We start from the raw sequence: 12520 nt of genomic DNA, 5'->3' as shown, positions 1-12520 counted from the left end.
AAATTGGGTCTTATTTTGGTTTGTAATTCCACCACCTCAGCACAATCGTGAGAAGGAACCCCTGTGGCTTCCCCAAACAAAAACTGAGCAGGATTTTGTACCAAAGTTGTTCGCAATTCTAAATCATGAGAGTGGATCAGGATGGCTTAATATTTCAGGAGCCTAGCATCTGTCAGCTACTTGTCTGCCTTCTGCTGTAAAATGCTCCTTACATTGTGGGGGGTGTAGACTAACAACGAGGCCTCAAAGGTTACTTTCTTGGCCTCCTCCACTAATATTGCCACTGCCACAATTGCTTGTAAGTAAGTGGGCCACCCCCTGCTTACAGGGTCCAGGAGTTTTGATACAAACCTGACTGGCTTTTTGTGCCTGCCTAGTCCTGAGTTAGGACTCCGTGGGCAGTGTGATTACTGATGTCTACAAATAACTGAAAGGGTCTTTTTACATCTGGGAGGCTCAACACCGGAGCTGCCATAAGGGTCTCTTTTAACTCTTTGAAGCCCTCCTCATCCTGGTTTGTCCACTTAAGCCTGTCTGTGGTAAGCTTCTCATAAAGAAATCTCTTACCTTCTCGCTGTAACCTTCAATCCATTGCCTGCAGTAACCCAGGAGCCCCAGTAGCTGTCTGACTTCTCTTTTTGTTTGTGGGGGGGTAAGGTGATGATCCCTGCTACCCTGTCTGGATCCAATTTCCTTTTACCTTTTGTCAGCCAGTGTCCTAGGTATTTTACTTCGGGCTCCGTGAACTGTAATTTGGATTTTGAGACCTTCAACCCCTTTTCTCCCAGAAAATTTAACAAGGCTATAGTACCAGTCCTTACATCTTCTTCCTTGGGATCGGCTACCAGTAGGTCATCCAGATATTGCAGTAATTTGGTCCCTTGTACTGGCACAAATTCACTCAATAGTTTCTCAAGGGCCTGGCCAAAGAGATTAGGTGAATCCACAAACCCCTGAGGCAGGGAGGTCCACCTTAGTTGTTGTTTTCTCTTTGTCTCCCGGTCCTCCCACTGGAAGGCAAAATAGTCCCGACTTTCCTTGGCTAAAGGACAAGTCCAGAAGGCATCCTTTAAATCTGTGACACTATACCAAGTGTCCTCCGGAGATATGTTATTCAACAAGGTGTAGGGGTTTGAGACCATAGGGAACAAAGTTTTTGTTCTCTGATTTACAGCTCTCAAGTCCTGCACCAGCTGGTAACTCCCATCTGATTTTTGCACCGCTAGAATAGGTGTGTTATGCCTTGACATACAAGGCTCCAGCGTGCCCTTTTTTATTAAATCCTCTATTACAGGTTTTAATCCCTGTCTGCCTTCCATGGGGATGGGATATTGTTTGATCCGAATAGGATCCTCCGGTCTCTCAGTTTCGATGTGTATGGGTTCCATATCCAACTTTCCAGCCTCCCCCTGAGTGTGCCAGACCTTGGGATTTATTTCTTTCTCATCCTCAGTAGTTAATTTATATAGACTTACCATGAGCTGTGAATTTTGTGCAATCAGGCTTATCCCCAAGACTACCATCAAATCCCTCCCAAGTAAGGTATAATCTGCTTCTTCTACTAATAACATATCCCCGAGACAGATTTTATTTTTCAGATTCTATTTCCACATCCTTTAATACCGGTAGCTTAAAAGGTTCCCCTTTTGCCCCAATAACTACCATTCAGTCTTTACTTTTTGTACACCCATGTGGCAGTCATTGGACTGTGGTCCTTTCTGCCCCTGAATCAACTAAGAAAACCAGTTCCTGTTTCTGGCGTCCGATTTTTAATTTTATCAAGGGCTCTCCAGGTGTTCTGGACCCCAAATTATAGAGCCCCTGACACCTCTAATCCTCCTGGAAGATCCTTTCATCTTTTATTCTTTTCTTGCACTCTCTCTTAAAGTGCCCTTTCTGCTTGCAGTAAAAGCACTCAGGGCTGCTTACCTGTTTGTTTATGTTCTTCTTCGGCTTTCCCTGGGGCCGTTTGGCTTATGTTGGCTTCCCAGGGTTTTTAGCTTGCTCCTTCCTGCCTTAGAGCTTCCCTGACCGCAGCTACCAACACCCCTGCCTGTGCCTTTTGCTTTTCATCCTCCCGTCTTATATAAACCTTCTGGGCTTTCCTTAGCAACTCCTGCAGGCTTTTCTCTTGCCAATTCTCTATTTTTTCTATTTTTTTCTGAATATCCTCCCATGATTTGGCAACAAATTGTGCTTGTAACAAAATTCCCCCAACGGGAGAGTTAGGATCCATCCCTGAATACATTTGGAGGCTCTTTCTAAGCCTCTCTAACCATTCGGTGGGCGTCTCATCCCTCCCTTGACACTCCCCCAATGCTTTACTAAGATTTTGTCCCTTCGGTACCTCCTGTACCCTGTATTACCATGTTCCTTAGTCCTATCATTTTAAGCCGGTCCTCCTCCGCCTGGGTGTTCCACGATGGCCTCTGTTCAGGCCATTTCTCGGCTCCACTCCCTCCCTGGGGGTTCCTGAATTCCCAGTCCTTTATAGCAGCCTGTCTTATCATATCCCGCTCTTCGGCATTGAACAAAGACCTTAGTATAGTGGTAATATCATCATACGAATAAATGCTGTTCCCCAAGAATTCATCCAACCTCTCCGCCACCCCCAGAGGGTCATCCATTAATTTTCCCATTTCCCCCAAAGGCTCTCACATCCCTTGTGCTAATTGGTACGTTTACATATCCGATAACTCCTGGAGCAGTAGGTACTTCCCTTAAGGGGTAGAGGTTGGGTCTATCCCTCCTTTTCCTCCTCACTATCATCGGTATTATCTCTCCTCGTTTTCTGCCGGGTTCTACTGGCGGGAGGAGACGTGGATTCCCCAGTGTGAAGTGTGCGGCTATAATCGTCTGTGTGTTGCGGGGGGAGAGACTGGGAAGGTCCCGGTGTGTCCGGCACCGCCAGCACCGAGGGCTGTGTATTAAGTGGCGGTGCCTGTGCCTGTGTGGGTTGTGATGGGGGAGCTGCTGGGGTGGGTATGGGGGCCTGTGCTTGAGGAGGAGGGACCTGATATGGTGGTAGAAGATTTTCTAAGGGTTCCCACGCTTTGCTAGGACTTACCTTGCTGCCAGAAGCCAAAACATTTATTTCCCAATTTCCATACCTCCCCATACTTCTACACAATAATGGATCATTTTCTCTTTTAATTTTCTCTGCCTTGCAGGACAATCCTCCCAGTGTTCTAACATCCATCCCAAGGGGCTCTCCCTCGGGATCTCAGGCACCCCATCCCTCTTCTGCTTTTCGGACTTCCCTGATTTTTCTTGGGTTTTTCCCTGGATCTTACTTTTCTTTTGTCCCATTTTAAAATCTCCTTACCGTACCTCTGTGTCGAATTCCAAGAATGACTCCAAAACTAACCGTCTGTTGCCGAGCGTGTGACCTGGTCCTTCCCCGACTGAGTCTTACCAGCCTACTAGTCACACAGCGAACCGATCTGTGGAGTTTTGGCTGATAAAAATGAGCTCTTTTACCTTTCCCCGGACTCCCAAGTCCTGGACCGAAGAGGTTTCCCAATTCTTGGGTACCTGAGAATGTTCCTTCCTTCTCCGATCCTCCCATGATCGAACCCCTGAACCCCCTGAGTTGCAGGCATTATTATGTGATGTGAGTTCACCCGGTTTCATTTGCTTCCCCTGCAACCGACCACGTCCCTCGCAGGATAGTGGAACTGCGATTTTGGGGTCTGCTCTCGCCCCGTGACAATGTCACGTCTCACACACACGTTCAATCACACCCCACTCAACCATGCAATACTTACAGTCCTTTTTCCCGTGTGGATTCTTCATGCACGTAGATTTTTATGAGTGAAAAAGTTGCTGCTGCAGCTTCGGAGGTTCCGACTCCAAATATCCGAGAGCTCTGGGCCCGTTTTTATCCCTTTCTGATTGTGGCTTTTGGCTTTTGGTTTGGAATCTGATTGGTTCCGTGGGCTTCCCCGATCCTGTATGGCCGCTGAAATCAGTGGAGTGCCACCCAGACCAAGGGCAGGGAGCACTTGGATGCCCCAAGTCAGATCACGTCTGGGTCACCAAGATTTTTATAGGTAAAAATTGGCACAGCCAAATTAAAAATGAAAAAAGCAATTTTCATTATAGCGATCGAATTCTATCTGAGCCAGCCACAAAGAAAAGGACAGTGCCGAGCCCGGGATCGGCGCTGGGTGAGACACAGGTCCGACCGCTCTAGCAGAGGGTCTCCTATGCTTCACACCATCCGTCCTGCGCGAGCAGTTTTTATACAGTTTATTTTGCTCGAGGCTGGGATTTCAGCGATCAGGCTTTTCTTTCCATTCAAAGTCCCACATATTCATAAAGTCTCTTTTCTCTGTGCCGGGTTTAACAATTCGAGGTCCGGGAAGCGATGTACATCGATGATGGAGTTACGGGAACCCGGCATTGAGATGTATCTTTCGGTGATTCCAGCGATCCCAATCTCAGGTAGTTGTTCGGACGATCATCGCCTGGGAGTTCCTAGATCATCCCGAGAAACAGCCCATCTCCAAGCCTCCAAGCGAGCCACATGTATTAACTTGTAAACGAAGCCTTATTGGCAATGGTTTCAACACATGTGAGGCAAGTCCCTGGCTCTGGCTCACATGCTTTATGTCTATATTTTAATAATATAAAACTTTACCCATGTATCACCCTATAGGCGTGAATTATCCATATTACACATAACACTTCATTACTATTTTAACCTTAGGCAGCTGCATTGGTGGTTGATTACTGCTCACTTCCAATACTGAGTTTTTCTGAGATTGAATTAGTGTTAAAATGCTTTATATTGTGATTGTGTATGCTTCTTTTTTCTGTGTAACTTAAGTGTTAGACTATGTTTTGGCAACCCTATTGCCTTCCTTAGTATTTTTAAAAGTATTTTTATAAGCGTTTAATTCAGGAAACTTGTAGCAAAAGTACTGTCATTGTATCCAACTGTAGCTGTGGTGTAGAAACCAGAAATTTGCCTTCTTGTACCTAAATCTGTCTGATGTACTCAATCATGGCATTATTTGAATGAGAATGAGAGGATAATAATTAATTCTCTTTCTGCCTCTCTCATTCTTTAAGTGTGGGGATTTTAAATTTTTTTAAGGACAGTTTATGAACTGATAACTAGCATATCTTCATGTAATAACTAATAAGAGTAGTAGTTTATTCTAAAATGTGGAAGCTTAAAACTGGTTGAGGCAAGGCTTCTTAAATTTATAATAGCATGTTTTATGTTTTAAAAGAAGAGTTCACTGCTTACCTGAATTATAAAGTAGCTAATAAATGAGTTGTACTGGTTTACTTTGTGCAGCTGCAGAATTCAACTTTGAGCATAGTGCTGTGGTTATATCAGTACAATACTATTCAACATATAAGAAATTAAAACAATTTTTAAAGTAGTTTCATCCAAACTAAAGATTTCATAATATAAACTACATAGAACTGTCTTTAGCATGTTCTATTTAATACAGTGTTTTAGAAAAAATAAAGCTATAGAGACATGATATTTTAGCAGTTCTTTAAAATTTAATTTTAATTCATCTAATTTTATCTTTTTTTTCTCAGAAATATATTAGGTTAGTTATCTAAGGTAGCCAAGGTCAACCCACTACAAAGTTACTTTTAAAATCTAAATATATAAGTTAAAGAATACTCTGGAGTATGGGGAATGAAACACTGAAATGTAAATACTAAATTTCTGAATCCTGAGGTGTTACTTATCTTTCCATTGCTACTGAGCCTGTGTATTACTGCACATAAACAGATTTTTCCCTTTATTTTGTTTTCCAGTGTTCTTGTGAATGTACATAGCTAAGCCATGGAAGAACTGGCATTTTTGTTGAGGGGACAAGAATGTATTTCAACCAAGAGGAAAGAGAAAGGGGAGAAAATAAGATGAAAAAAAATCCCCTTGTAGTCAAGATAAGGCAGCTTACTAAAGCAACAGCAAAGGTCCTGTATGCAAGCAAAGGGAAAAAAGCACAAAATATTTTATTCTCTACTTCTCATCAGTGAGTGATGTTCAGCCACTTCCCAGGAAGCAGGGCTTCAGCACATGTAGTGGTTGCTCCAGAAGGCAAACATTGTAGAATAACGAATGCCCTCCCTTATTCCTTCCCTTAGCTTTTCTATCTGAGCTGGGGGGGATGTTGGAGAGACAGCCCTGATGCTGTGCCAGCACTGCTCAGCAGCAGCCAAAACACTGGTGTGTTCTCAACACCTTTCTAGTTACCAATGCACAGCTGAACTCCAGTTTAGCCAGACCCAATACGCTTTATCTCAACCCATGAGTTTTACCTTTTTTCAGATTCTCTCCCCCATCCCACTGGGGAAGGGGGAGTGAGGGACTGGCTTCATGGTGCTTAGCTGGGTTAAACCACAATACACTTTAAAAAACCCCAACCAATGAACAACATTTAAAATTTAACATTTCAATAGGAATTTTCTTTGGAATGTTAATTTGCAGTAAATGAGAATATATATAATTGACAACAAAAAGGGAAGAAGATAACATACAGAAGTAGTGCTTTAAATGTGTAGTTATTACCTGTAGCATAAACTTTTTCAATATTACTGTCCTTGCTATCTTGGTTTCACATTTTTTTTTAATTGTATATTATGTTATGATTATAGTTTTTAATACATTATTCTCAATATCTGCTGCCCTTTCACTGTTTCCCTTTCTCAAAGGGATTCTTTGTATCACTTCCTTTGTGCACTGTAGTTTCCTCCTCCCTGGAATGTCTTTTACAATATCTGTTTTTTCTTATAAAGCAGAAAGAGTATATGTATATACTGAATATGCAAGTCTCTCTTTGCATATATGTAAATTGGGTTTCTACTTTTCTCTTTGAACTGCAACAATGATGCATCATTTAAAAGCTTTTCAATGCAACAGTTCTTTGATTTCCTTAATTCAGCTAATATTAAGGTGTCCTGGTTTAAAGGACAGGTGTCTGCCAAGGAAGGTGGAAACTTCCCTTGGAATGGAAAATATGACTCCCTTGCCTCCAAATTACTATAAGTTTTAAATTACAGGGCTTTCAGGCAAAGATATGGGAGAAGGAATAACAGTTCTTTACTAGTATGTATATGTATAACAAGAGAAACAACAATAACGGCAGCAACAACAAACAAAAAAACTCCCAATAACAGCCTTCTTGGCTGTCAAGCACTTCCCCCTTTGGTGTAGTTATGGTCACAGCTGGCAGAGGTGCTGTTGGCTCCTGGCCAGGCAGGGCAGGTGCGATGATTCCTCCGCTGCTGCAGGGGGTGCTGTGGTGCGAGCTCAGCCACCTCTCCACATGGTTAATGGTGGCTCAGCCGGTGGGAAAGAGAGAGAAGGTGCTTTCCTTTGCAAACTCACAAGAAGCAGCTGGTTTAAGTGCCATTCGGGAAGCTGAATGGACTGAAACAGGAAACCTTGGAGCAGCAGGCTGGAATAGCTGAGGCGAGCACACCCAGGGTGGCAAACAAAGTGTAACAAAGACTCTGGAGCCGTGTCAGAAGCCGCGGAGTGTCTGGGCGGGCACGGCGTGTCGGGTTAAAGTATAGCAAAAAGCCCTGATACAGCGGCAGAAAACAGCGGGGATGGCGGGGGATCGCTCCCTTGTATAGCTCACCGGCGATGGCTGGTCTCGGGGTCGGGCCAGCCCGGCGGGGAGGGCTCCCGGCGTAGCACGCACTGCCTCTGGGCTCCCAAGCAAGCAGAGGAGCAGAGAAGCAAGCTGGCAAGCCCCAATCACAGTGCCGAAGGAACAGGGGAAAAAAAAGAAACGCGCAAAAACCACAGGGCAACAGGATATCCAGTCAGATGTCCGCACCGCATGGCTGCCGAGACTATCACCCCACTGGAAGGAAGCAGCAGCCCCTGGTCCCCAACCCTCACAGGATTCCAGGTTGCCTCTCACCCATCACAGTACTCCCGGAGCCAGAGGGGGGTGGGGGAGGCGGCAGTGACCATTCCGGACACAAAACAAAAACTAACAAACAAACAAACGGATATGGGATTAAAACTATCCCCAAGACATAAAGTAGCAGATTTATTTTTTCAGTCTATAGGTAGAAATGCTGCACTACTACTGGTAGTAGCTGCTGCACAAAGTTGATAATACAAAAGTTTCTAAATATTGAGAAATGACTCATTAGAGTTGGGAATGAAAAACCAAAGCACAACAAAACTTGTTTGATTTGACTTGTCTGACTTGTCAAGCCCTTAATTGTTGCATGATATTTTGATATTTTGTGTGAAATAACATGTCTTGAGCTGTCAATTTTCTTCTCTAACTGCTCGATATTTTGAGCATTCTTCCTTTGTAACCTTCTTTGCCCTAAACATAGCAACCACATCCCCTCCTGACCTTGGTTTTGTTAGCTAAACAAACCAGCCCCTTCTACTCTTCTCTAGGAAAACTTAGTCTTTCCCTGACCATCCTAGCTAGCTGTCTGCACTTGTTCCACTCTTGGATCTGGAATCTTGCCAGTTCATGTTTCTTATGTATCTGTGGAGAAGGTATCTAATTTAAATGTCTACTTCTGGAGGGATTTTTTTTCCATTTAATATCTGTATAATTACTGTAGCAGTAATACCAGGAAAAAACTTGCATTATTAGTGACTGTCTCTGATGTTTACAGCTTTCCAAGGTGAACAGGAAGGGAAAGTAAACAAATTTCCCCCCCCCCCCCCCCCCTCCCCTTGTCTTTGTGTTACATATGGGATTTCCAATAATACTGAATAGTTATGTGACCTTAATCACTTTTGATGCAGTTTAAGTCAGGAGAGGAGAGCTCATCGGACAAGGTCTCTTGTATGTACAACTTATGTGTGAAAGGTGTTCTTTAACTTCTTACCTTTAAATGAAAATTTAAGTTCTAAAAGTGTTGTTAGCTCTTGTGGCTTTGCTGTTGCAGACTCATTGTGGTAAAAGGTCCCTTTTTTTCTCTTTACGAATTGCTTATTTATGGAACTAAGAAACAACTGAAATTCTTTGTATATTGGTATTCATTTCAGGTAAAGAAGCTTCAGTATCAAGTAGCATTTGAAATTGCTCTGTGTGTTTGAAGGCTGTTTTCTCCTGGATTAAAAAAAGACCTAAACACAGCAACCCACACAGCATATAGCTATCTGCAGCAGTTTCCTTAACTAGATTTCTGCACCTGTAATGTATTATATTTTTAACAAGCAAATGTAATTTAGTGGTGGGAATGAGCCTGTGGCAGGTGCAGCAAAGGAAGTTAACTCATTGTTGGGTGGCAGTTTTTTGTGTATTGGTTGTGTTGTCCCTTGTCACACCATACCACCCCCACTCCCACCCAAAATAATTTAGTTGTGTGTAGATAGGGAAACACTGAAAAGTTAACTTCACTGGTTCATGAAAACTTTGTGCAGGAAAAATACTTAGAATATTATTTCTTTGTTTTGCTTAGAATCTGTACATATGTATTAGCATTGTCATTGGTGTGGCATAAGAAAGAACGAGATAAAGATTATTAAAGAAATGAGAATGATATTTTGGTTTATATGTATTGTATATGTAATTTGCAAAACTGTTGACTTGTAAAGTAAATATAAACAAATCTTAAGTAAACAACAAAAATGCTGACAGAAGAAGTCTTACTATTTCATGAGTTAATACAGGAGCCTGTTTATTATAGGTAAATGTATATAAAACAAGTTCCTTTAATTTATTTTGTCTTCAGAAGATATGCTCAATTTTTTTCATTTTATTAGTATAACAATAGTGGATTGTAATGTATGGTATTTGTAAATTTTTGTTGTTTTGGAAAAACAGTTCAAATTATTGTGATGATCTTTTTTTGGAGGGGGTTGGTGGTGGTTGGATTTTTTTTTTTGTTCTTTGTTTTAAATAGTGTGGACTTCCTTACAATTGGGATCTTTATAGTGAGTAAAAACTAGATTAACAAATTCCTTTTCAGTAGTTGAATATAAACTATGCTGTTTTATAGGAAATAAACTAGTTCAGTGGTGACTAAATATTTTCTTTCTATGGAGGGGGTGAAACAGTACTTGGTAATAGTTTGAGCAGAGTGTATTTAATATTAGAGAGATATTTTCAGATAAATTTTGAAATACTTCAATTTTTTAAATTGTCCTGTTCAGCTGGAACAGAGTTTATTTCTTTTCAGTAGCTGGTACAGCACTGTGGTTTGGATTTAGTACAGAATAATGCTGATAACACACTGATGTTTTGGTTGTTGCTGAGCATTGCTTACCCTGAGTCAAGGGCTTTTCAGTGTCTCATGCTCTGCCAGGGAGGAGCTGCACAAGAAGCTGGGAGAGAGCATGGCTGGGACAGCTGACCTGAACTGGCCAAAGAGATAATCCACACCATAGAATGTCGTGCCCAGTATATAAACTGGGGGAGTTGGCCGGGAGAGGCTGATCTCTGCTCGGGAATGGGCCGGGCATTGGTCAGTGGGTTGTGAGTAACTGTATTGCGCGTCACTTGTTTCTCTTGGGTTTTATTCCTCTTTCTTTTTTATCTCCCTTTTCATTAAAATTAGCAGCAGTAGTAGTATATTTTACTTTATTTAAATTATTAAACTGTTCTTATCCCATGGGTTTTTGCCTTTTTCTGATTCTCTTCTCCATCCCACCTGGGGTGGGTGGGTGGTGGGAATGAGCAGCTGAATGGCACTCAGCTGCTGGCTGGGGTTAAACCGTGACAAAAATATACTAAGATTTTGTATTTGTCACTCTGCTTACTGTTTGACATTTGCACCTGTAAATTATTCCTTTTGTGTTTGCTAACTTCTTATATGAAAAATATCTGCTCTGAAACTGGGAAGTGAATATAGTAGCTAATTGCTTAAACTGATTATGGATTAAGTGCTGTCCACTGCATTATGAGCCAAAAAAAGTTTTGTTGCCCATTTTTGCATTGGTATTGTATAACCTTAGCAAATTGTCTTTTGATTACCTTATGTTGCATCTTTTTTGGTAGTGGACTCTGCTTCTGAAACCAGAAGCTTGCCTTTTGATTGCTTAATGCTATTTGATATTTAAATTCTACATTGTTCCACCGACTTTTGACAAAATTTGCTTACTATGCATCTGAGATTATGGTCTATGTTTCATTTATGTTATTGAATTTAAAATTATTTCAAGTAAACTGAGAGTTTTAATTTGGTTTCGTGTTTTTTTGTGTGTGTGTGTTTTTTTTGTGTTTTGTTGGTTTTTTTTGTTTGTTTGTTTGTTTGGGTTTTTGTTTGTTTTTTTAGTGCTTGGGAGATGGGAAGTAATGATAGCTGGCACCTGAACTAAAATATCTGTGTAGTCGCTACCATCCCAGAACTTCAGGATGAATGGGGATATGCCTCATGTTCCCATCACTACTCTTGCAGGGATTGCTAGTCTTACAGACCGTAAGTACTCTTTTTTTTGTCTTTGCTGTGTTCCCTTCTACCTCTTCACTAAATATACCCACATTTTCAAAATACTAAAAATAGTTTTAATTTTAAATTTCTTAAAAGTAAATATGTTCAAAATCAGATTTGGTATTAAAACATTTCTTGTCCTTGCTAGAATTTTAAAAATATATTCAAACAAAATATGATAATTTAAACATGTAGGTTAAAAAAAGCACCTTTAAGTAAACCCAAAACAAAAAAATATAGGAATTCGTTGTTTGGAATATCATTTGGTAACATATCTGCGAACCCCACAAATAAAGAAAAACATATCATAGATGATGAAATACTTCTCTAAAACATACATATCATCATCCTCACTGGAGAGAGAGAGAGAGAGATGATTAGACTGATGTTCAGATAGAGAGTTGTGGAATGTTCTGAATATACTTGAAACCTAGTTCCTTAGTTTTGGACAAAGTACAAAAAAGTTGCTCTAATAAGTGCAAAGAGTGGCTGCTAGAATGGAAATAAGCAGCTGAATCTATGAGGCTTGTTTCTTGTCTGTGAGTAAATGAGGTATGTGTACTGTCTTTAAATATGTCAGGAAGACAAAATGCAAGGAAAGGAAAAGAACTATTTACATTAAAAGATGATGCTGGCACAAAACCAAATGGTTATAATCTGACCAAAAATTAATTTATAGTGGAAACTTAGAGGGGATTTATCATTGCTATAGTGAAGTCATACAACAGCCATTTCAATAAGAGAAATCAGGACAAAGATGCATATTTTTTATAAAGTGTAAGCAAGAGTTTATAGCTCAGTTCTCTGTCTGAGGATAACTGGACTCAGTGATCCAAGTGCTTATTCTGAGCTCTTGTTTTATTATTATGCTGTTGAAATTTGAAGACTTTTCAAGAGACGCTGAAAGTATATACCCAGCAATTGAATTTAATTGCCTATAGTAAAAAAAAAGCAAATGTATTCAATGGGGGGGGGGACGACGGACACCACTTCATGTCTTTCTGATATTCTGAATTATTAAACTGGAAGATGCTGCTTATGTATTTATATGTTTATATATGTACCATTATGTGTGTATAATAATGGTCCATCAGGATGCAAATCATAAGTTTCTGGGCCATGGACA

General features: G+C 40.9%; 1 protein-coding gene across 5 annotated transcripts in view; it reads left to right on the top strand.

Annotated features, from left to right (window-relative positions):
• The window catches only part of LOC137465553 (nipped-B-like protein), a 194679-nt gene that overhangs the window by 35890 nt on the left and 146269 nt on the right, over nucleotides 1–12520 (top strand). For all 5 annotated transcript variants that reach the window (XM_068177630.1, XM_068177629.1, XM_068177632.1 and 2 more), the window contains exon 2: nucleotides 11239–11382. In XM_068177630.1, the coding sequence (XP_068033731.1) occupies nucleotides 11319–11382 (64 nt within the window). In that variant the 5' untranslated portion in view covers nucleotides 11239–11318. The remainder of the gene's footprint in view (nucleotides 1–11238; nucleotides 11383–12520) is intronic.

This window comes from Anomalospiza imberbis, assembly GCF_031753505.1.
Source record: "Anomalospiza imberbis isolate Cuckoo-Finch-1a 21T00152 chromosome W unlocalized genomic scaffold, ASM3175350v1 scaffold_31, whole genome shotgun sequence".
Lineage (NCBI taxonomy): Eukaryota > Metazoa > Chordata > Aves > Passeriformes > Viduidae > Anomalospiza > Anomalospiza imberbis.
Note: the sequence above shows the minus strand (reverse complement) of the source record. Positions and strands in the feature narration are given on the sequence as shown.